The sequence below is a fragment of the Lampris incognitus genome, chromosome 10, assembly GCF_029633865.1.
Source record: "Lampris incognitus isolate fLamInc1 chromosome 10, fLamInc1.hap2, whole genome shotgun sequence".
In the NCBI taxonomy this organism is placed as follows: Eukaryota; Metazoa; Chordata; class Actinopteri; order Lampriformes; family Lampridae; genus Lampris; species Lampris incognitus.
In genome coordinates this window covers 11,836,559-11,860,481 of record NC_079220.1, presented here as the reverse complement: position 1 = coordinate 11,860,481, position 23,923 = coordinate 11,836,559, and the positions used below count along the sequence as shown (strand labels likewise).

At 43.2% G+C, this 23,923-nt stretch overlaps 2 protein-coding genes across 9 annotated transcripts in view; one reads left to right on the top strand and one right to left on the bottom strand.

Moving 5' to 3' along the window:
- Positions 1-1,935: 1,935 nt before the first annotated feature.
- Positions 1,936-10,354, top strand: rad23aa (RAD23 homolog A, nucleotide excision repair protein a). The gene is made up of 9 exons (XM_056288131.1): positions 1,936-2,173; positions 3,075-3,236; positions 3,453-3,661; positions 4,021-4,058; positions 4,842-4,969; positions 5,523-5,610; positions 8,716-8,846; positions 9,725-9,886; positions 10,088-10,354. The coding sequence occupies exons 1-9, from the start codon at positions 2,108-2,110 to the stop codon at positions 10,199-10,201; spliced, it is 1,098 nt and encodes a 365-aa protein (XP_056144106.1). The 5' UTR covers positions 1,936-2,107; the 3' UTR covers positions 10,202-10,354.
- A 4,802-nt stretch (positions 10,355-15,156) lies between these two features.
- The window catches only part of nfixb (nuclear factor I/Xb), an 83,043-nt gene continuing 74,276 nt past the window's right edge, over positions 15,157-23,923 (bottom strand). For all 8 annotated transcript variants that reach the window (XM_056288777.1, XM_056288767.1, XM_056288773.1 and 5 more), the window contains one exon: positions 15,157-21,978. In XM_056288777.1, coding sequence (XP_056144752.1) covers positions 21,964-21,978 — 15 coding nt within the window. In that variant the 3' untranslated portion in view covers positions 15,157-21,963. The remainder of the gene's footprint in view (positions 21,979-23,923) is intronic.

Genomic DNA, 23,923 nt, shown 5'->3' with positions numbered 1-23,923 from the left:
AAGTGGCACAAAACTAACACAGCCCATTCCATCCCTGCAATGAGGTATGGTGGTGGCAGCGATGTGCTGTCAGGATGGCTTTCATCAGCAAGATGAAAAGCATCCCAACATCTTGTTAAAAACGAAGGAACACTGGAAATAGTTCAAGAAGCCCTACTTCAGTCTGCAAAAAAAAAAAAAACAACCCTGAAACTTGGGGAAGTAAGACACTTTCCGCAGGACAATGATAGCAAACGCAAGGCCAAAGCAACACTGGAGAGGCCCGAGAACAGAGGAGTGGATGTCTTGCCGTCCTGATCTCAGTCCCACCACTTGAAAATGGTTGTCCATAAGTGTGATGCAGCCAGCCTGAACAGCTTGGAGTAAATATGCAGAATTTGCAAAAATTACTCCCAAACAGCGTGCAAAGCTTGTAGATACTCATCCCAAAATACTTTTTATACCAATATACTGTAGCTGTTATTACAACAAAACGTGGCTTTTGAATATATTTCCGTTGTATATGAATTTCCAATATAAACACTAACTGGAAAGTATTATCTATAATCCAGAAAAAAAAACGCTGTGTATCCAAGAAGACAGACCTGGTAAGTCTCAAATGTTACATTACCAAATTAACTTTATATTGGCCTATGGTAGTGCTGCAACCACAGCCAAATCATAAAATGTACTCTTAGTCCGTATAAAATTATCTTGACGAATAGGGACACTGTTACCCTATACTGTTTCCAGTTCAAGCTTAGCTGATCTATTATGTTTGACATCACAGGCCAAGGAATGGGGGAAAGATAAAATAACTTTTCAAGCAATAGACAGAGCCTTTAACCGCATCTTGAATTCAGAATCTCAAGCTTTGTGATGAAGAGCGTACTTCACTCCACTCACCTTTTGGTACAGTTCTTGTAGGAAAAAAATATGACCTTCTGTCCAAGAATGACATAATACAATCTGGCGCTACTTTGCCTTCTTTGATTATATTGGAACAATCGATTTCAGTTAAGGTTTTCTGGATTTAAAAAAAAGTAGGTCTTTGTGACCAGAGATACGCAACCTGGTCAATGTTGGCATTAAACACTATTGGCTGAAATGGTGCTTGACAAGCACAGGACATCTTGAAGATCTTAATGACTTGGGAATGAGGAGATCAGTATATTTTATCCAAAGAAAGCAAAATTGGAAAGAGTTGAAGAAAAATACAAAAATTGAATAACAAAATGCAGACACTGAGGCCAACAGAAAGTGTTCATATTTTGCATGAGAATGTGAGAATGTCACTGCATTGGAAACCGAAACCAAGGAGAAATAAGGGCCGTGACAGGAAATGCAAATTTTTTATTTTACATATATATATATATATATAGAGAGAGAGAGAGAGAGAGAGAGAGAGAGAGAGAGAGAGAATGTGTGTGTGACGACCACTAAAGGAGATATTGTGTTACCAGGTGAGGCAGACTAAAGCCATAAGATCACAAAGATATGAGCGCCCTGAGGATTTCATATTCTTGATGGCTCTTGGACTCAATCAGGACTCAAAATCATTTTTAAGTCACAATCATTGGTTATCAAACGTTCATTCGTCTAAACCGGAGCTATATGACATTTCAAAAAGGACATCCCCACTTAAAACCACCGCATCTTCATCACATATAAACATATGATGTGTGATAATATGATATGTGTGATAATATAAGTGGCCTAATTGTAGATTGGCTATTTTGTGCCTGATCAGGTCATCGTACTGTCATGAGGGATTCACGGACATCATAAACAACCCAGTGGTAAACTGCGGTGTTTACTCGTATAGATCTCCAGCACATCCGGAAAAACTCTCTCCGACCTCTTGCGGCATGATCGATACATTTGCATTATATATGGTTCATGGATTACGGCAGCAGACCCGTTCGCTCAATCGGAGCCCGTCTCACTGCATCACCACCAACTTGTCACCAAAGATGGCGAATTGCTGAGTGCTCATGGATACGCACACTTCGCGGATACTCGATATTATCTTGCCGAAAACTCAAGCCTTAATAGCAAACTAAACTGAATCTGAATCACGTTTTTCTGTAATCGAAACATTAGGAGTTCGGCGTCAGCAACCACCACCATGCAGATCACGCTAAAAACACTGCAACAGCAGACTATTCAGATTGAGATAGACCCCGAGCAAACGGTGAGTAGCCGCTAGCTAAGTTTGGCTAACGCAAACGCTACCAACTGTACGCCTCTTTTTTGTTTTTCTTTGCGAAATTTGGGGCTTCATATTTATCCATTATGGTCAATAAAAGGCGTTTCGTATTCTTGGTCGGAGACATCACCACTGATGATAGCTTGGCGCCCACATGTAAACGGGTCGCGAACACGATAACACAACCTATAAAACGCAAGCTAGCGTTAGCTAATGGTAATGCTAGCCATTTATATGAACAACATGCTAACAAAGTCATATAACTTGCTAACAAATTCACAACTTTTCCAAATGCTTGTTGTAATTGGCTTGCTCACACTAAGACTATTAGAATGTTTAACAATAAAGTAGCTCCATGCGTATACACGATGCTCGCAGTTGATCGCTAATGTCAATGCTAACATCCGATTAGCAACTAACGTTAATGCTACTTAAATGTGCTAGCTGAAGTCGAGTAGGCAGTTTATACATATTAACGACCTGCGTAACATCAGCGTTATTTTATCATTTTCTAACGCCAACTGCTGATACCCGCATATGATGATACACGGATAAACTCTTGTTTTAGTTTTATAAGTTAAAAGGCATTCCCTATGTGAAGAAAACCATTGTGTGTACACCATACATGCTAGCCTTGTTGCAAGCATTCCGTGATGATATTTGCTCATTCTGATATAGATCTCATTGTAACGGTTTAGCAAGGTTGTGATCTCAAAATGGACGAGCAATGAATGGGTTGACGGTATCCAGTGACTTGATATAGCCAAACACCAAAAGGAGATTGCCATTTTGCTGTCTGATATAGACCACTGATGTCTGTTATTACTTTAGGGGAGAACTAGGATGTGTTTAGATGTAAACAAATTTGAACTTTGTTCCCCAACAGGTGAAAGCCTTGAAGGAGAAGATAGAAGCTGAAAGGGGAAAAGACAACTTTCCTGTATCTGGGCAGAAGTTGATATATGCTGGCAAGATCCTGCAAGATGATACACCCATTAAGGACTACAAAATTGATGAGAAAAATTTTGTTGTAGTTATGGTGTCTAAGGTAAGAGCTTTTTCTCATGTTCATAACTGACGTTGGGTAGTATTGGATGGCTTCACTGTGGGAGCAAGAGACATAACAGCTGGTTAATGGGAATCTCTGAAGTTTATTTATCAGTTACTTAAGAACTTAAAGTAATCATGCCAATTTTGCTGATTTAGGCCTTACAGGTACAAGGGGTTAGTAGGCTAACAACTTTTCTTTTCAATATGACGGAAGACTAAGCCAGCAGCTGCTGCCTCGCCTCCACCGTCAGTGGCGTCTAAGCCCCCAGTCCAGGACTCTGGCTCCACCTCAACAGCTGCCCCAGCCCCAGCCCCAGCCCCAGCCCCAACCCCAACCCCAACCCCAAAAGCTGCCCCCATTCCCCCCGAGGAGGTAAAAGAGGAGCCCAGTCCTACAGACACAGAAGCACTTCAACCTGTCAGGTAGAATCTAATGTGGGAGGGGCTCAACAAGAAATATCTGAAAGCAAATGAAATGTAGACCTCATTGGTAGAATTAATTCTAATTAACAGTTAGATAAACAAATCTCGAGACAGCAAAAATGTTGCGAGATGTAACATTTTCTTATGTTTGAGTTTATTTTGTTAAGAGCTGTAGGTAATCTAAAATGTAATATGAAATAATAGACAACAGATGACAATATGGTTTTGTTCCTTAATGCTTTTTCAGTCATATTTTGTTAGACTCATCATAGTCTATTCGCTTTGTAATCATAGAATCACTCAGCATGATATCTGATATTGTACTTACCTCCATATTGGTGTTTCTCCTGTAATTTCAGTGGTGGGAGTCAGGGTGTTGATGCTTCCTCAGCACTGGGTAAGTGATGGATAGACCTTTACTTGACATTTGGATATCTTTTGGAGTTTGTAGGCTTGCGAATCCAACTAGAGAAGGAGTAGTTGAAATGGTCTCTCAAAGTGGTCTGAGCTGACTGCTTTGTTGGGGTGTAAAACAGTAATAAACTAAACAACAGGTGTCTATAATGGGACCTACTTGAGTTTTAACAGTCACTAAATTGGTGACAGGGAGATACATTTCGTCTTTAAATTCTACGGTAAGTACACGCTATGCCAGAGATTTTTTTGGCTTTGAAGCAACATATGAATTTTGTCTTTATTTAGTGTGTGGGCAAAACAAGCAGTTGGTCAACAAAACTGTGTTAAGTGTAGAGACTACATGGCATGAAGCCTTTTTTTTTTAAGTAGCTACTGTGTAACTTTTTGGACTAGTACTGTTGGCCCCTGCTAGTGTGAAAGATGGAACTCACTCCTTCCATGCCTATTTGTTATTTTCTGATAAATGCATACATTTGGATCTTTCACTGATGATTTAAGTCTAAATAGTGTTCCTATACTCACTGAAAATCTGGTAATGTCATGGAAATTATTGTCCTACTGTCCTAAAATAGTAATGGACAGTGTTACAATTTGTAACAAGTTTTGGAGAAGATATTTGGAACTTTGTGAATAAACGGTTTCAGATAAAAGTCAGCTTCTGAACACTGTCACCTGACAATTGTAGAAATGTCATGGAATTTGGCAAGCAAATATGTAAAATGTCCAACATGTGCAATTTGTCTCTTCATGTATGTGTGTCCAGTGACGGGAGCAGAGTACGAGGCCATGCTGACAGAAATCATGTCTATGGGCTATGAGAGGGAGAGGGTGGTAGCTGCTCTACGAGCCAGCTTCAATAACCCCCATAGAGCTGTGGAGTACCTCCTCACTGTGAGTGACACCAAACAAAATGGCGCACCAGGTCTTAAATGAAGCAAAGTGACATTAACACTGTGCCTTGTAGAGAGCAAGTCCCCCCTGCTGTCCCTCAGTAACTTTATACCTATGAATACACACACACTGCCTAACAACATGCCTCAAGCCACTGTATTCGTACAGTGTAATATGACCTGAGCGATGAACAGCATCAGTGACATCAGTCGATGTTTTTTCTTCTTAAAGTGCGCCTTTACTCATGACACTGTTGCACTGAGGGGATGTCATACAGCTAGGAGAGAAGAAAGCCTCCCCAAGAAGAAAAACATCCTGTGCAGCTATAACAATTCCTATTTTCACACCCCTATGAAAATAATTTTGTTCATGGTGAACAAAGCCCTCTTGATTGAGTTGAATCAAGTGCTCCCCCCCCTTTTATCAAATTTTAAGTGTACTCAGTTACCCATTGGATCTCAGGTCTAGGGTTTACTCTGGCTGTGTCAACTGTCAGCATCCAGGGGTTAGGTTTTTCGTTTTGTGTGTGACAGTTGTATTGTTGTGTTTCCAGGGTATCCCCAGTAGTCCAGTCCAGGAGACTAATCCCCCTGTGCAAGCTCCCGCTTCTGGACGCACAGACGCCCCATCTCTAGCAGAAGGTAAGGCATGCAAGTCATTAAGATGTGGCTAGATTGCATGATATTACTGTTTGTTTTAGAAATTCAAGATTATGGTAAAGATCTGAATGTTGCGACACCCTTAACATTTACTCAGGTGTGTACATATATATATATGTGTGTGTGTGTGTGTGTATATATATATATATATATATATATATATATATATATATATATATATAAAACTTGGTTAAAAGAATACTCAACGGTAGGGAAAGTGCTCAACAAATAAGGAGCAAAATAATCCAGTGAGTCAAGTAAATTCATGAAACAGGCTTGTACCATCTCATTATGGCGTGATTATCATAAGCAATGATTGCTTATGGCATGAAACAAGCTTATACCGTCTCATAAAGAATACTTGAATATGGGGGCGTCCAGGTGGCGTAGTGGTCTATTCCGTTGCCTACCAACACAGGGATTACCGGTTCGAATCCCCATGTTACCTCCGGCTTGGTCAGGCATCCCTACAGACACAATTGGCTGTCTACAGGTGGGAAGCCAGATGTGGCTAAGAGTGTTGTAATTGGCCAAGTACAATTGGGGAGAAAAATTGGGACCCCCCCCAGAATAAAGAATTTACTTGAAAAAAATAATATTTATAAAACTTTTTTAAAGAAACACTCAACGGTAGGGAAAGTGCTCAACAAATAAGGAGCAAAATAATCCACTGAGTCAAGTAAATTCTTTCAACAACTTGTTTTATCAACAACTTTCAACCCATATAGAAGAAAACAGTCTATATGAACCTTTTCAATGGGCTTTCAGGCCCTGTCACTCCACTGAAACTGCTCTGACCAGAGTGGTGAACGATCTTCTACCAGCTATGGACTCGTGATTCCACTTCTGTGCTTCTGCTACTGGAACTCAGTGCAGCCTTTGACACCATTGATCACTGTATACTATTAGACAGATTAAATTGTAATTTTGGTGTCTCTGGTTTAGCTCTCTCTTGGCTTAAGTCCTACTTATCTGGAAGAAAATGTTGTGTCTGCTTTAGTGATATTATATCAAAATTCTCTGACGTTAAATATGGTGTGCCTCAGGGCTAATTTCTTGGCCCTCTATTTTTCCCTCTTTATAGTTCACCTCTTGGCCAAATTATATACAGTTGGAATAAATTTCTATTGCTATGCTGATGATACTTTTTCAAGCCAAGACTTCGTCAAGCCTAGATTTCGTCAGGCAAGGACTGCTCTTTTTAGATCCGGTCAGCCATCTGTATTTTGTGTACCTAGTATAGGCTGTGTTTCCTTCGCATTCCTGTCCTTTCCTCTTCCCAGGGCTGGCATAGACATTGGGTCACTCCTAGGCGCTGTGACCCTACCAATCTCATCTATCCCACTCTTGTTGAGTAAGTGGTGATGGGAGGGCTCTGGAATTGCCAGTCTGCGGTGCTGACGCAGAGACTCTTAATACATGCATTTGTTTCATCCAGACTTGATTACTGTAATGTTCTGTTTTCAGGTCTGCCACATTCTAGTACTAAAAGTTTTCAGATGGTTCAGAATGCTGTTGCTAGAATCCTAACTAAATCTAGGAAATTTGACCATATTACACCAATTCTTGCCTCCCTTTATTGGCTTCCTATCCATGTTAGATCAGAATACAAGGTGCTTCTGCTGACGTATAAAATCCTAATTGGGTTTGCCCCATCTTACCTGTCTGATTGCCTTAAACCATACATTCCATCTCGAGCTCTTCGCTCTCAAAATACTAGGTTCCTGTGTGTACCCAAAGTTAAAAAGAAGTCAGCTGGTGGCAGGGCCTTTTCCTATCAGGCTCCGTTGTTGTGGAATAACCTGCCTGATGCCATCAATCAGTCTGTTGAGTCCTTTAAATCCAAACTTAAAACTCATCTTTTTGCCTTAGCTTACAATTAATTGCCTTTAAGTTGAGTGTTTCACAACCTGTACTGCATGGCAGGTCGGTTTTCCGTCTCAACGAATTTACCAACCACTGTTCTGCCCACGAGATTATAGCGTATAGATTATGACTAATCGATGACTTAATTGATTATGGCTAATGACTATTGCAAACTGTTCTCTTCTCTCACATGTCTTTTCTCTCTCTCTCAATGATCTCTTCTCCTTTCTCTTTTTCTGTGTGTGAATGGTGTCATGTGAGTCTCCCTTGTGTGCACGTGCAGTCGGTTCTCCTCCCAGGTCTCCCTGGTGATGGTGGTCGCCACTTGGACGCTGCCTGGCATTCCCCTCATGACATTTTCTTTTTATATATCTTATAAATCCAATTTTTTTTTTTTACATGATGATGCTGGTCGCGTGGCTTGGGTCCTGGACTGTTCCGGTGGTGTCCGGTTGCGTCTGGACACGGCTTGGCATCCTGCACATTAATTTCATTCATTATTTTTAAAAGTCCATTATAATTCTGTTTATCCTCTTTCAATGTCGTATTTTGTAAATTGTGTAAACACAACATCCATTGCACATTGGCCTTCTTGGGAGAGAGATCCCTTTTCCGTTGCTCTCCCTGAGGTTTCTTCCTATTTTTTCTCCCTGTTAAAGGTTTTTTTTTTTTGGGGGGGAGTTGTTCCTTATCCGATGAGAGGGTCTAAGGACAGGATGTTGTGTTGCTGTTAAGCCAACTGAGGCAAATTTGTAATTTGTGATATTGGGCTATACAAATAAAATTGACTTGACTTGACTTAAAGAATTGACTTGACTCACTGGATTTTATAATATATATATATATATATAACTTTGTTAAAATAAACACTCAATGACAGGAAAAGTGCTCAACAAATAAGGAGCAAAATAATCCAGTGATTCAAGTAAATTCTTTAATAGACAGTACACGCCTGTTTCATGCCATAAGCAATCATCAGCTGTAAATAAAGCTACCCAGGAAAGAACATAGCAGTTAATATGTTATGTTCTTTCCCGTGTAGCTTTTTATTTTTCCTACATCTGTCTTAATATTCCGCTCCTAATTTGTTGAGCACTTTTATCAACACCATTGACAGTTTCCAGGAGAAAAAACCCCCCGCTATATATATATAGCAATGTAAATTGGTAGTTCTTCTATATGTATCTTAAAGTGTGATTTTTCTTATATTTGTCTCACCAGGAGAGAACCCGCTGGAGTTCCTGCGGACCCAGCCCCAGTTTCTGAACATGAGACAGGCTATCCAGCAGAATCCCTCACTGCTGCCAACTCTTCTCCAGCAGCTGGGCAGGGAGAACCCCCAACTTCTACAGGTGACAGCCACATCACTCACACAGTGCGCGTTCTTCAGTAAACAGTTTCATAACATCTTATTGCACCAGACAGCTGAACCAAGCGCATCACCAGCATTGTACTTTATAACTTTTCCTCCTCATAGTTTACATGCCACTCATTATGGTCCTCTATGTTTTTAAAATGGAAGACAGAAAAAAAATCTAAATCACATTAAAAAAGCTTGTAAAAATGGCTTGATGAGGAGAGACAGAACTGAAGAGCAGAAACCGGCTGGCAATTTTCGGTTAACTAGCAATAACTTCCCATACTGACCAGGCATCACGAGTTCAGTAGTAATTATCTTTTCATCTAAACATTTGTAGAATTGCTTTTCGACTTTTTTTTTTATAGATACAGAGGATGTGAGGTAGCATTTTATTGTCCTCAACCCCTCTTTTCCTCTGGTTATAGTACAGCTAGCATTTCTTTTTGATTTCTGACATTTGGTTACAAAAATCTAAATTCACAAGCTCATTCTGCTTTGTGTCCACACGTGTCAAGAAAATGGCTGTCACGTGTTTCTTGCAGTATACGTTTTAAATCTGACCGTATTACTTTGCCCAACGCATCCTCTCGATCTTTGTGTGCTGCTTCCATGTGCTTGTCCCTTGGTTGCATGCAGACAATGCAGAAATCCAAACAAAATTTAAGCCGTCATTACTTCAGTATCTATTTTTGTAGAGCCTGACCACCGTGAGGTATGGTTTTGAAGATGTTATTGTAACATGAGGAAACTTGGCTTTTTGAAAGGCCAGATTTGTCACTTCATGAATCTTGGACCAAAAATCTCACTGAAACGACATATGGAACCACATCCTCTGAAATGTCTCGCCTATTTTCTCCCTGCCCCCTCCAGCAAATAAGCCAGTACCAGGAATTGTTCATCCAGATGTTGAATGAGCCGGTGGGAGAGGGGGGAGAGGGCCCAGAGGTGGGAGAGCTGGGCGCTGCAGGAGAGGAAGGCGCACCTGTCAACTACATCCAGGTCACTCCTCAAGAGAAGGAAGCCATCGAGAGGGTAAGTCCCACATCCTAATTCCAACGGGTGACAGATGATTGATACACATAACTTTGTCAGGTGTGATCAAATGTGTTGTATGTTATTGAGTGAAATTTCAAATCAGTGGCTCTCGGGAGTGTTTTAAAGCTGTTTTTTCCCCCTCCTTTTTCCTCACTTCCTTTTCCTTCCTTTGACCCACCACCCTTGTTGCCCGGACAGTTAAAAGCATTGGGTTTCCCCGAGGCCCTGGTGATTCAGGCTTACTTTGCCTGTGAGAAGAACGAGAACCTGGCAGCCAACTTTCTCCTCAACCAGGGTTTGGAAGATGACTGAGACCAAGATGTCCTGCCCTCCACCTCCTCCCTCCCACCTCCTCTCCCCTTCCTCAGCTCAGCACAAAGACTGCACCCCTACTATACTGTATATCTACCAGCCTCAACTCAGCCCAGTGGCAGGGGAGGGAGAGGGGAGAGCTTGCAAGGGGGAGGGGGCTGGGGAAGGGGAAGGGGAGATGGGGTGGGTTACGTTTTGGGGCGGGGTTGGGGGTTACACACAAGTGCGGTTGCATTGTTTGTTTGTTTTTTTGGAAGATGTGGGGGGGGGGCTCAAATTGTGGAGATATAATGAAATCCACGTGAATTCCAATGGAATGTGTGGGGTTTGTTTAGAAGGAGATCTATAATTTGATGTTAGGTGCGCTTTTGGATCATTAGGGAGGGGAGCAAGGGGGCTGAAACCTTTTCAATGAGAGATCAGGCTGCATGGGTGCGTGCGTGTGCGCGTGTGTGTGTGCGCGCTCAGATGCGCACAAGTGTGGGTGATCACATCTGTGAGCCTGCGCAGGTGGATGCGATTATAGTAAAGCTGAAAAAGTAATTGATTTGCATATCTAAGCTTGTTTTTGCTGTAGCTGGATTTTATGGACGCACATTCTCTTCACTGCACTTCAACAACATAATTGGTGTGTATGTTACTGAGTTTGTGTACCTCCTGTATACATCCTTTATGTACGTCCAAGAATGAGGAGGGGCTGAGATGGACTTAGCCATGCCATGCTTTGTGTGTGTGAGTGAGTGAGATAATGTTGCTTGGGCGTATTGGGGCAGCAGGGGAGAACCGGGAACTAAACTGGCGACAAAGACGGATCTGCTTGTTTTTTTTTCTATTCACGTCACCAACCACCACCCCACCCTCCACACATGTCCTGCTGTAGTGTTTGAAAAGACTGCAGCAATGTTTCCTTATTACATGCCAACACCAACAGTGGCGTTCCCAGGTGCCTGCCCCTTTAGGAAGTATTTTCTGTATGTTGGTAACCTTTTGGTGATGATGGCACCCACAAGAATCTTACCGTGCAACGTACAGCCTACTTTTTCCAAGATTTTGAAACCATAAACTTTTTAATATTAATATATTAATGTTTACTATTTTCCATTGATAGGATTTCAAATTATTTTCCCCCCCAAAACAGGCCAGTGGTCTGCTTCGGTGATCGCGAAAGCGAAAACGCGGGTGTAGGAGGAGTTCGGCGAGGCTATGGGGGAGGACTTTCGGTTGGCCTCAAGGAAGTTCTGGCAGCCCATCCAGCGACTAGGGAAGGGGAAGCAGGCCTTGACTCAGGCTGTGTTCAGCTGGGGAGGGGAACTGTTGACCCAGACTGGGGATGTTGTCGAGCGGTGGAAAGAACATTTCGAGGAGCTCCTGAACCCGACTAACACGTCCTCCGTGGAGGAGGTAGAGTCTGGGGCAGTTTGCAGCTGAGTGTGAAATGGCTGGGATGAGAGTCAGCACCTCCAAGTCTGAGGCCGTGGTTCTCTACCGGAAAATGGCGGATTGCTCCCTCCGGGTTGGGGTTGAATTGTGGCCTCAAGTGAAGGCGTTCAAGTATCTCGGGGTCTTGTTCACGAGTGAGGGTAGGATGGAGCGGGAGATTGACAAGCGGATTGGTGCAGCATCAGCAGTAATGCGGACATTGTACCGGACCGTTGTGGCGAAGAAGGAGCTGAGCCGGGAGGCAAAGCTCTCAATTTACCAGTCAATCTTCGTTCCAACCCTCACCTATGGTCATGAGCTTTGGGTAGTGACCGAAACGGTGAGATCGCGGATACAAGCGGCTGCAATGAGTTTCCTCCGTAGGGTGTCTGGGCTCAGCCTTAGAGATAGGGCGAGGAGCTCGGACATCCGGAGGGAGCTTGGAGTAGAGCCGCTGCTCCCTCGCATCGAAAGGAGCCATTTGAGGTGGTTCGGGCATCTGATTAGGATGCCTCCTGGGCGCCTTCCTTTTGGAGGTTTACCGGGCACGGCCAACTGGCAGGAGACCCCGGGGTAGACCCAGAATGCACTGGAGGGACTACATGTCCAATCTGGCCTGGGAAAGCCTTGGGATCCCCCAGGAGGAGCTGGAGGGCATTGCTGGGGAGAGGGACGTGTGGAGTGCCCTACTTAGCTTGCTGCCACCGTGACCCGACCTCGGAAAAGCGGAAGTAAATTCCGCCATTTCCTGATTTGAGAGAACTGTTCGGCTGTATGTTGCATAGTAACATGCTTGTGGTCAGTGTTAACAATTGCTAGATGATACTTTGGATCCTAAAGGGGCAGATGTCTCTGAGATGTCTACTGAGATGAAACACTGAATATACTAAATGGCCACATGTTCATATCTACATCCATGTTGCCATGTTACCATTAGTGAGGCTCTTTTAATTTATTCAAGGCAGCTCACACACTTGAAACTGTACGTCTCTTAGTTGCCCATAAGTTGAACCCCCCCATCAGTAAGGGGGGTGCATACATCACTCGTTCTCCGAGGCAATTAGTTGGAAAACACAAACCACCCCCCCCACACACACACCTTTTCCTACATGATGTACAGGCACACACACGTGGGTTTATAAGTGCAGGCGTATGTGTTTTACTTAACTGGTCCATGTGCAGGGGAGGCTCTGCTCGGTGCTTTATGTCATCTCTGTGTGTGTTTTAACGTTATCACCAGTGATCTTGGGTCCTTCAGGCAGTATGAACAGTCACCGCTTCATCGCCTGCTAGTTTCTTAGTTTCCTTTTTTTTTTTGCCCTCTTTCATTGTCTTACTCCTCACAGGTCCAAAGAGACAAAGTTTAGAATAAACGACACCTTGATACCGTTTCCCCGTGCTTTCGTATGATGTCATGACATTTGTGGAGCAGTGACTCAAGTCAGCAGGAAACTCAAAAATTTTGACATTCGGTGCCACTTTGGCAAACACAGCCACCGTTACCTGGCCCCTGGCTGTGTTTCGAACATCTGGGAAAAGCATTTCCCGTTTTTAGTGACATCCACAGGCATTCGCAAGAGTCAAGGGAAGGACGTGTTTGTGGGCATTCTGTGTACAGTGCAGGAATGCTCTTATGGCTCAGTAAGCAGGGACCAATTCCATCTCAACAGCTGCCATCACACACTGAACTTTTTCCCCCCAGAACCAAAATTGCCTTTCTTTTAAGCCAAGGTCAAAATGTAGGTGACTTTTCTTCTTAGCCTTTAATCATTCTTATTGTTTAACCGAATGGAGGGTGAACTATTGGGGCTTGCACTATCAAGGCAGTTTAGATGGGAGTTGTAAATCATAGCAAAATAGTCCAAATCCACTTTCAGATTTATTTTCTTTTGCGAACCTACTGGTATTCATTGTACTGTCTTACAACTACTTGGTAAGCTTCAACCGTATAGCACCCCAATTAGGTTAAACTATAAAATTTCTGCTGATCTGATGTAGTCCGCTGCTGTTATTTACTTAGGTTTTTTTTCGCACAAGGAAATGTCACATAGCAGTTGAATGTCAAATTAGAGTTAAATGCTGTGTTATCAAGGCATAACTAGATGCGAAGCACTAAAATAACAAATGCAGTAACGAGGTCCTCCAGCCTTTCATTTCCATCATCTATCTCCAGACAGACCAGGCTGACGCGTCTCACACACCACGTACCAACGAGGAAGATGGTAATCGATTGTGAAATTGTTGGACAAGATACGTGACAACTTTGTCAATGGTCTTTTATATTAAATTCTGCTGTTTTCACTACCAAATTTCTCAGCCCGATGTGAGTCCATGAATACACGAAGTATGGGGGGATGAAACATGAAGGTGGCTTTCAGTTATGTTGGTCTCCATTGTCATTCTGTATGTGTGTAGTTTTTTTTGATGGTGTCCTACAGCATCAACATGATCTTAGACTATGCTACATTAAATATCAGCAGTCTTTGAGGCCTACGACTCTTTCTTCACAAGCACCACGAAGCACATCACTCACCGAGTGGACTTCCAAATATGCGTTTCATTGTCCCGAAGTGATGAATTCACTTCCTTTTGTCGCTGGAGTTGTATATGTATAACATCTGGGCGGATGTGTCCGTCTCTATCCTCACATCTGATGTTTATTACAGTGATGGGCCAGAGTTGTGACAAAGATGACTGACCTTACGGGTAGGCCCGTCCATTTCCATTTGATGAGAGGATTAAATTTGGTCGTATTTAACTCTTGAGGTGTATAAAGAAAGTTCCCAACTTCTTTGGATCAGTTGCAGTAGTGTTACTTGCGATAGGCTCTACTAAAAACATAATTTTGGACGTTTGGTCAAAACATTTCCTTGTGGTTCTGAACCATCAGTGTTCAAGTAGCAAAATCATTCTCCATTAAGAGCAACCAGAAATGATGGAAAACTTGCAGCTCGGTCAAAGAAGCTCATCTGAACTGTTGGAGCCATTTTATTTTTCTGACCTCAGCCGCTGCAGACAGGCAGAGGAGGGAGGGAGGAAGTCTCAAATCTTGACACTGGAGTCCAAGTCACAAGTATAACTGATCAGGTTGAGTGCAAATCAAAAGTCCTCAACTTTAATTTTTTGAGTCCTAAAAAAAAATGTAATTTCCCTCGTAATACTGAAAAAAAATTGAAACATTGAAATCGCTACGAGATTAGGATTTATGAATTTTGGCAACATGGCAACAGCTTTCCCCAGAGCTCGTTCTCTCATCTGATTGGCTGCAGCTAATGCAGCAGCCAATTGCGTCAATGGCTATTCCTGTTGGGTGACGCTGGGCTGACGGCATCGTTCAAGTCATTTGGTGATGAGTCGCCGGTCAGGAGGCAGCTGAGACTGAGCTGCGTCGCGTCCCTTCCCGTTTTTATTTCCAAGTCGAGTCTAAGTCGTCGAGATCCATGACGAGTCGAAAACCACCAATCGTGGTGGCTTCACAATAAAATATAAAATAAAGCTCACAATAAAAAAACATTTGACACAGGCAAGGGTACAGTCAAGAACATCCTTTTATTCAATCAAGTAAAGGTGTAGCTCTTTTCAAACTGTTTTTTTCTTATTATGGAAAAGAAACTGTAATTAACACATGCATTTCACCTTGGGCTCTGGGAGGTGTGTCTGAGCAAGGGGCGCTGTTCTGAGGGGCAGGAGGGGGCGCTCTCGGGTTCGGGGGTGGGGGGTGCATGCCAGGTTGTTGGGGGGGGGGTTTGGCCAGCCGGGGGGGCCTCGGTCTACACATCACTAAACAAGGCCCAGCGCCCTACAAAACGTGTTAAAAACAAACAAACCCGAAGGAAAATAAAACCACGGATGGCCAAGCACAGGGTGAGACTGTGCTCTTGTCTCTCTTTCTCAATGGTGCAGGTGGGCGGGGCAAATAATGTGGACGCGGGAGGGCGGGGCTTCCCCCCACCCCTCCCAATACAACGCACACATAACGCACGCTAAACGCTCTGTGCAACCTGTTTATCTGTTATGGCTTCTCAAAAAAACTGGCGCGTTCACTCGTCGAGGCTGAATTGATAATACTGCTGCTGACGTCTCTTGCCTGATAGAGAGAGAGAGAGAGAGGAGGAGGAGGAGGAGGGAAGAAAGAAAAGAAAAAGTTGCATATTGTTTTGCAGGAAACAAAGATTCGGCCCTATAATCAAGCCTGCACTCGATTTTTTTTAATTTTTTTTTTGCTGGTGGAGTTTCAAGGTGCTTAAATCGTCAGACGCCAAAGCCTTGTGAATAGTGAGCTGTACAGCTTTTGGAACCACATCGCTTTGGTCAACGTGTCTCTTCTCATCGCTGTCTTTTTCTTTTGTCTTTGTTATTTTTCCTTCTTTAAATTTAGTTTTTCCTCATCCTGCCACAGCATGGTGTTCATCAGGACGATATCGCGACGTTTTGTGTTTGCGTTCTCAATGATTGTACTAAAAAAAAAAAAAAATACGAGCCTTTCAGTCTCCCTGTTCTGGAACCGATCCGTTAATAAGGTGCTTAGAGTCATTTCAGGTACATTTTTCCCCATTTTTCTTCTTTTTTATTCTAAATAGCTGGTCTCGCTCAACCACTAGAAAGGTGCATAATTGAAGATATCAACGCAGCGTCTCGCCGCCGCCGTAAAGAAACGCAAGAACAAACGAAAAACAGATCCAAAACAAATCCAAATTCAATTATAAAAAAAATAAATAGATAAAACAAGAATTACAAACAAACCCACCTATTCTAGCGACCCCCCACGCTGCTAGCCATCTCCCTTGCCCCTCCCCTTTCCTGGTCAAAGGGAAGTTCCTATGATTGCTAAAAAAAAAAAAGGAAAAGAAAAAATCCACCCCACCCCCACCCATCCACCACCACAGTGATTATATTGATTTGTCATTGACTTGTTGCCCCCCAGGGGAGGCTCTTGCTCTGCAGCCCCCTGTCCTCAGCACAGCCCAGAGCCCAGCGGTGTAACTTGTTCACTTACATTAGCCGTTGAATGGAGAAGCTGAAGAAGACATGGGTATGGTAATACAATGTGAAGCGTAGAGACAAGAATAACATGTGAGCTAACTGCATTCTGCTCAGACAAACATTTTTGCGTATTCTTTTTTTTTTCTTTTTTTTTTTAATCAACCCCTCCATTCAAAGAAAGGGATAGAGGAGAAATGGGGTGAGGGGGAGGGGGGTTACACGGCTACAGACTACTCCAGTGTCCAAGAGAGACAGAAGACGAGATACAGAGGAAGAGAAGCAAGACAGATTTTTTTTGAGGGGTGGGGGTGGGGGGTGCTTTTTTTCTTTTTTTGTTTTGTTTTTTTGTGTTTTTTTTTCTTTTGTTTTTTTTTCTGAATTATTCAACAATAAAAAGAGGAACTAAATCACACCAATTTCCTTTAGTACTATGTATACTGCTTGTAAAAGCTCGAGGAAGAGGAAGAGAACGAAGAAGAGTATAGAAGTATGAAGGAGGGGACTTTTTTTTGTTTTTCTTTTTGAGATGGGCACTCAGGATTACAAGATGGAATCTGTGAACAAAAGGCACTTTTTAGGGACAACCTTTAAGATGCTCTGAGTCTAACACTACATCACCAAACAAATATTTAGAATCATTTACAGTGGGGTTGGGAGTAGGGGGGGTGGGGGGGTATGCAGGGGATGGGGGGGGGACGGGTTCACTTTATCAGCATCCGCTCTGTGCCGAACAGAGGCCATACATTCCCTCTCACGGTTTGGGTGGAAAAGTAGTTTGCTATATTCAATTCTATGTAGTCTATGAAGAAAATTAAAAAAAGAACCAAAAGTCAAACCCAAAAAAAAAAGAAGAAGAAAAAAACAAAAAAACAAAACAAGACACAATTCACTTCCCATCTTTGCCAAAACTAAAACGTCGTTCTCGGTTGGGCGAACACTTTTGAAATGGTTAATCAAAAGAGGTGCATCTCCCAAAACGGGGAAGATCTTGTCTTTGTCCATATGTTGTCATGACTTGTGTTGGACTGCCTCGAGATGTGCCCCAGGTTCAAATAGTCTGACCCGGTCTGGAACCTTGTCCGGATTTAGCTTTACGTGGGAGGCCCGGCGGCGATTTCAACTTTAACCACCCAAAATCCAAGTCCACTCCTGCGGGGGAAAGTGGTCTCGTTTTCTCCTGACGAGGCTTCTTCTTCTTCTGCAGGGGTAAAAGGTTGTGGAAAAATGCCTTTTGTTGTCCAACAACGTTTTCATACAATGAACCCCTCCCCCCCCTCGGTAAATACAAAACCAAAAAAAAGAGAGAGAAGTAGAATAATGCATGTTTTCCTAAAATTTGCTTTATGATAACACTTAATTTTGTTTATTATTTATGTATAATAGTTTGAATGTACTTTATTTTTGTAGAAAGCACCAGTTTTCATAGTGATATATATTTTATGTTTTGCAAAATTGTTCCTTCAGCCCTCCCACATTTTGAAAACAAATCATTACACTTGAATTTTTTCCTTAAAAAAAAAAAAGCGCTAAAAAAAAAAGAAAAAGAAAATTTAAAACAATTGCCCCAAACTTACAAAGACTGGGATTATTTTCTCTCTGCCCACATATTTAGAGTCCCAGAGCATGTGGACTTAAAAAAAAACAAAAAAAAAAACGAGAGGGTCTTCCCCCTCTTTTCTCTTAAAACCCTCAAACAATCTCTAACAGACAAACACAATTCCTCTACCCAAGGCATTGCACATGGCTCAATCAACATACATCATTTAGTTTCAGTAACAATTCTTCCCATCCAAACCCCAAAAAACAAAAACAAAAACAAGAAAAAAAAACCAAAATCTAATTTTTTTCCATCTTCGACTACATTATCAATTACTGTTGTTATCTATGTATCTATTGTATTTTCCGTGGACTTTTTTTTTATTTATCTATCTTTCCCCCCTATTTAATACAGGTGTGGGATCAGGGACTGGTACTTCAGCTCAAATCAACGGTTTTCGAGATGCATCCTATGACTGTGCGATGAACGCCACGCTTCAAAAAATAACTAGACTGCCACAGAGCTTATCTTGCAAATAAAAAAAAATGTATATATCTATAAATATATATGTGTATTATATATAAAGATGCTTGCAAATATCTAGTGAGCTGTCGCCGTTTTCCTCTCCCGACATAAAATTTCACCGTTCGCTATAGCTTATATGTGAGAAAAAAGAACCTGAATTCATGTTTGACAAATTGCATAATGGGAATACAGAGGCACTTCCATAGATTAGAAAAGAAATCACCTTTAAGCCATCGTAAGAGTTACGCAGCAGTGCTAGTTCTCTCTATGAAGCTGATGAGATGGTTGCCAGTTGGTCGGCCAACTATGTTCATTTCCCTGCAGTGAAGAACATGGCCGGGCAGTCCAGTTATTTTGTGAGGTTTGGTTGGGTGATTTTAATCAATTTGTACCGATCTGGTGTGTTGTTGTTTTTTTGTTTTTTTTTTGTTGTTTTTTTCTTTTTTGCTTGCTTTTTTTTTTTCTTCTGAAAAAAGTCATTTCATCAAACTCAAAATGTACGACGTCATGGTAGGGTAATATAGAATCATTAAAAGCATAAAGGCCTCCGTATAGATTGTCTATGTAAAAGACTTCCCTTTGAAAATTCAGTCTGGCTCGGGGCAGTGTTTGCATGTCGGAGTCACAATATTGACTGTCAATAGGTTCGAGTGTACGATCGATGACTGATCGATTTGTTTGATTGACTTGATTGACTTAGTAAGAAGCGGTGTCCTGTGCTCTCGGAAGTTATGTGTCCATCCCAATTATTTATTTGTTGATTGCAACAGGCGGTAGGCTGATATCTTAACAACGTGGCGGTCTTTGCGACTCTTTCTGAAAAGAAGGAACCTTTTTTTCCTACAAGGTTGGCTGGTACGATCACTCTGAGTGCAGTTTTGTTCTGTACAGGCTGGTTGATTCACACATGGTTAACTGAAAAGAGCTGTTTGGGGAGGGCAAGAAAGGAGCCGAGAGCTAGTTACCACATCAACCAACGTCCTCTTCCTCATCCCATCCAGTCTATCCCAAAATGGCCACTTGCATTTGACCCCTCTTAACTAGCCTGGGGGGGCCCTCCTCCCCTTAACACAGACACACAGATATGTCACATATTTCATTTTGCTCCGCAGCTTGGCTCGCTCTGCTCTTGGAGCAGGGGCTATCTGGGAGTGTAAACAATAGGATAAACTTTAGGGAGACACAAGGAAGAGCAACTCTCTCGCTCTCTTTCTCTCTCTGTTCGAGGCCCGTTGTCCGCAATCTTAGCAACGCGGTGCTGTTTCTCTATTACGACTATTCACACCTGGCCCAGCTTTATTACCAGCGACCAACAAACCCCCCGCAGGCCCCGGGTCAAACAGTAGTCACACATAATTCATTTTCAGCTTTTGTTTGGACACCATTAAACCAAAAGATTTCCAATTATTAAAAACAAAAAATGCCTTAACTGGTCTCAAGGTCATGATCGTCTCAACCTTGTGCATGTTGCAGAGCCGATGCATCTGGCACTTGTGCAGGCATAGGTATAGGCATGGGTACAGGCATACCCAATTCCCCCCTCGGGGTTGAATGAAGTATTCTGATTCTGACAGAAAAACAAAATATTTGCAGCACTATTTGACCCAGGACAGCCACCCACCCTGCCTATGTTGTTGTAAAACACCCCACTTCTAACTGATGTGTTTCTCCATAAGGTGCTATAATTCAAACAGAACAAAATCAAAAATTAAAACAGAACAAATTCAAAGGAATAAACTGAAATAAGACAAAAGCGATTACAAAATCATGAACCTACGTACGTTACAAAAGGGGGCCAAAGGCAGAAACTGCTAGATGCTGTTTATGGCTGTTGTTGTGAAAGTTGTCACTAATGATGAAGATGGATAACTATACTCATCAGTGTATGTGTGTGTGTGTGTGTGTGTGTGTGTGTGTGTGTGTGTGTGTGTGTGTGTGTGTGTGTGTGTGTGTGTGTGAGCGTGTGCATGTGTGTATTGGCGGGAGGTTTTCGGACCAGACACATAATGAGACGGGGCAGAGAGAATGAACTAGAACTGTCTGCATAGTAAATACTGAAATCATGATGAACAATAACACCACCAACGCCTCTACAATCTACACAGCAAAACTGAGCCATCGTGTGTGTGCGTGCACACTTGTGTGCACTCGTGTGTGTGTGTGTGTATGTGTGTTTTTTTGCAAACCAACTGGATATATTATTGTGGTCAGATTGCATGACCTTTGTGTTTTCATTTCCTCGGTCTAAGCGTGGCGACATGAAGCGGTGGAAGCCAAGAACTGGTTGAACCAAATTCAACAATGAGACCATGCATGTGTGAGGGCCTCTTACGTCACGGTGTTTTGCTTTAAAACTAACAACAGGCAAGCCTGGTTTACCTCCCATGCCTCGTAGGTAAATAGTGCACATCGTAAGATTAGTGTTAATTGATTCGGCTTGTAGTGCAACCCTTTATCAAGAGATATTTTGGCATGGTCTGTCTGGTTAGTAAGTAGGAAGGAGGAAGGGAGCTTTGTAGAGTCAATGGTCATTCAGAAAGAGAAAAACATTTGTCAGCTGGACAGTGTGTGTGTGTGTGTGTGTGTGTGTGTGTGTGTGTGTGTGTGTTTTGGGCAATGACAGACGTCACGGTAGCATGGAGTGCAGCTTTCACTGGAAACAAAATGGGTGTCGTTGTTTTATCGAGGTGGTGTATATTTGAACGTTGGTCAGACTCGGGTGTTTTGAAAATTTGATATTCCCTCAAATAGCTAAGTTCATGCTCGCGTTGACCCATACTTGTGTGTTCTGTATATGCGTGTTTCTGTGGAAACCTGACTGTTGATCGTGTTAGCCATTTTCACGGCACAACACATCCTCATTGAGAAGTAGGAGATGTTGACTTTTTTGTTTTTTTGTTTCCCCCCTCCTCAGGACACTCGTGTTGCTGCTAGGTCGGTGCTGGTTCAGCGGTTTCAGGAGATGCCTGCTGCTCGCCGCTGCTCGTCCATCTTCCCTTCTCTATCCCTCCCTCCTCTCGTCCATTCATCCATCCGTCTAGCCATCCATCCTTAACATGGGGGTGGGGGTGGTGGTGGGGGGGGTTTCCCACTGGTTCAGAGTTCCTCTAAAAGTGTCATGCTGACATTTCCTGGTTTTGCGTTGCCTGGTTAGTATTCGTGGGTGAGACATACTGTAAGGGCCGGTCGGCGGGCTGGTTGGAGGGCAATTATCCTGCGGTTGGTTTCTCTGTTTTCCGTGTTTCTATTTCCAATTGTAAAGAAAGAATTCTAGGTGCTGGTTTGCACACATGTCTTGTCAGAGGAACCAAGACTGGAGGAAGGAAAAGACAAAAGAGGGGAGATTATGTCAGTATCCAAACCAGTATTATGCAGGTACCTTTAAAAACAAACAAATGAAAAATCTCTCCAGCAAAGGGGCCATGCATGCTCTCTTGCACCAATACTCTTCTTTACATTGAGGAAATTACACATTTTTGCATTTAGGGGCTAGCCCCATACAACCATGCGCTAATAGGGAGATTCACTGGGGTGGATGAGGGTTATGTGCCTTGCTAAAGGGCATAGTGACAGTTGTACAATATCGCAAAGTCAGGACATTTTGGCCACTAGAGGTTCCCACAGTTCCCAAAGCCTGTAAATGAAAACAGTCACTATTGTGGAAAAAAGAAGAAGAAAAAAAACCCAGTCGTCTGGGCCAGTGTCCCAGGCAGTGATTACTATTCACTCGGTCCATTTCTTTAGTGATGTTCAGTATGTCTTTAATTTGGCCGGGTAGCTATAAGGCTGGTAACAGCCAAGCAACAGCAGGGGGAGAGCAAACTGGCGCTCCCTGACGCTTACACTGTCTTCAGATGGGATTTCTCTCGCTCAGCGTGGGCAGAAAGCAGAAGTGGGTCGTCGTTGCTGCTTGTTGGCCACCGTGCCTGAGCTGCAGGATCTGGCACTATCGGCCAACGCGCCCACATTCTGCAAGTCGAGCCCTGGAAACCCACGTCGGGCCTCCAAGGAAGCAGCCTTTTGTTTTGTTTGACTCTAACAGGTCGCATGAATAATACTCCCCCCCCCCCTCCGCCCCACGTTCTGCCTCCTGCCCTCCTCAACTGCCCCACTCCCCCCCACCGGGCACCATCCCAGCAGCCCCTGGGCTAAGTAACTTTTCCCTTCTCCGTTACTCTCTCTCAAGCCCTCGCTCGCCTTTCTCTGTATCTCTGTATGCTCTAACACACACAATCCATCTATCAGCCATGAGCACTCCCACTAAATCCTTGGCAGTCGAGAGTGACCACCCTCTTTTCTTTCCTGCCCTCCACCCTCATCCCCCTTTTGAGCGAACCCCTTCTCAAATTCAAGATCAACTGGCTATGACATCATGTCTGGTTGCTGCGGGTAACGAGACGGCCGGGACGTGACTTCTCTCTGAGGGCCGAAACTGTCGCTCTCCTTCCCTCTCTTTTTTTTCTTTTTTCTACTCTCTGCTGACCTATCACTCTCTCGTTCCTTTTTCAAGCCCTTTTCCTGGGTCTCCTCTTCGACCACCAGAGGGCACATGGAGCTCACGGTTCCCATTAAGAGGAGCCGGGCCCTGTAGTCATCATGTAGAGATGACGAGGCCTTTGCCTATTAGCAATGTTTTGGTAAAAAAACCTTATGCTTACTATGTGCTTTTCTGAGTGGCACATGCAACCAATTAGAAAGCCGCTCTGTATGTTTTGGTTCTGCCTTCAAAAGTAAATCATTCCGCAAACTTTAACGTTCCCGGGAGGCATTAGAGAGTTTAAGCATGAAAACTGACACAGGGATATCGAAAGACGGGGGTCTGAAGTTTGTCACAGTGACATGATTTTTTTTCTTCCCCCTTTTTAAACACATTTATGGAAATAATTTTCGGAGCGTCTGTTTCTGGCGGCGGTAGCGTCGAGAACGGTTTGCGGCGCTGCGAGGTGAAGAGGGAGCAAGAGCTTAAGACCAACCATCAACAGTGAAGGAGTACAGGAGGGAAAACTGTCAGAGAGAGAAAGAGGAATGAAAAGGAGGCAAAGAGATTAGAAACGGAGCAAGAGAAAGAGAGGGAACAGACCGGGGAGGAGAAATAAAGAAAAGAAGAAAAAAAAAGAAGAAGGGGAAAAAAGTGCAAGAGCGGAGGGCAGAGGAACAAGGGAGGGATCAGCAAAAGCAGTTTCAGATGGTTTCCATGTGTGGAGGAGCAGAGTGGCGCTGGCTCCAGGCGGGTGTGGTTGGACACTAATGAGAAAAGT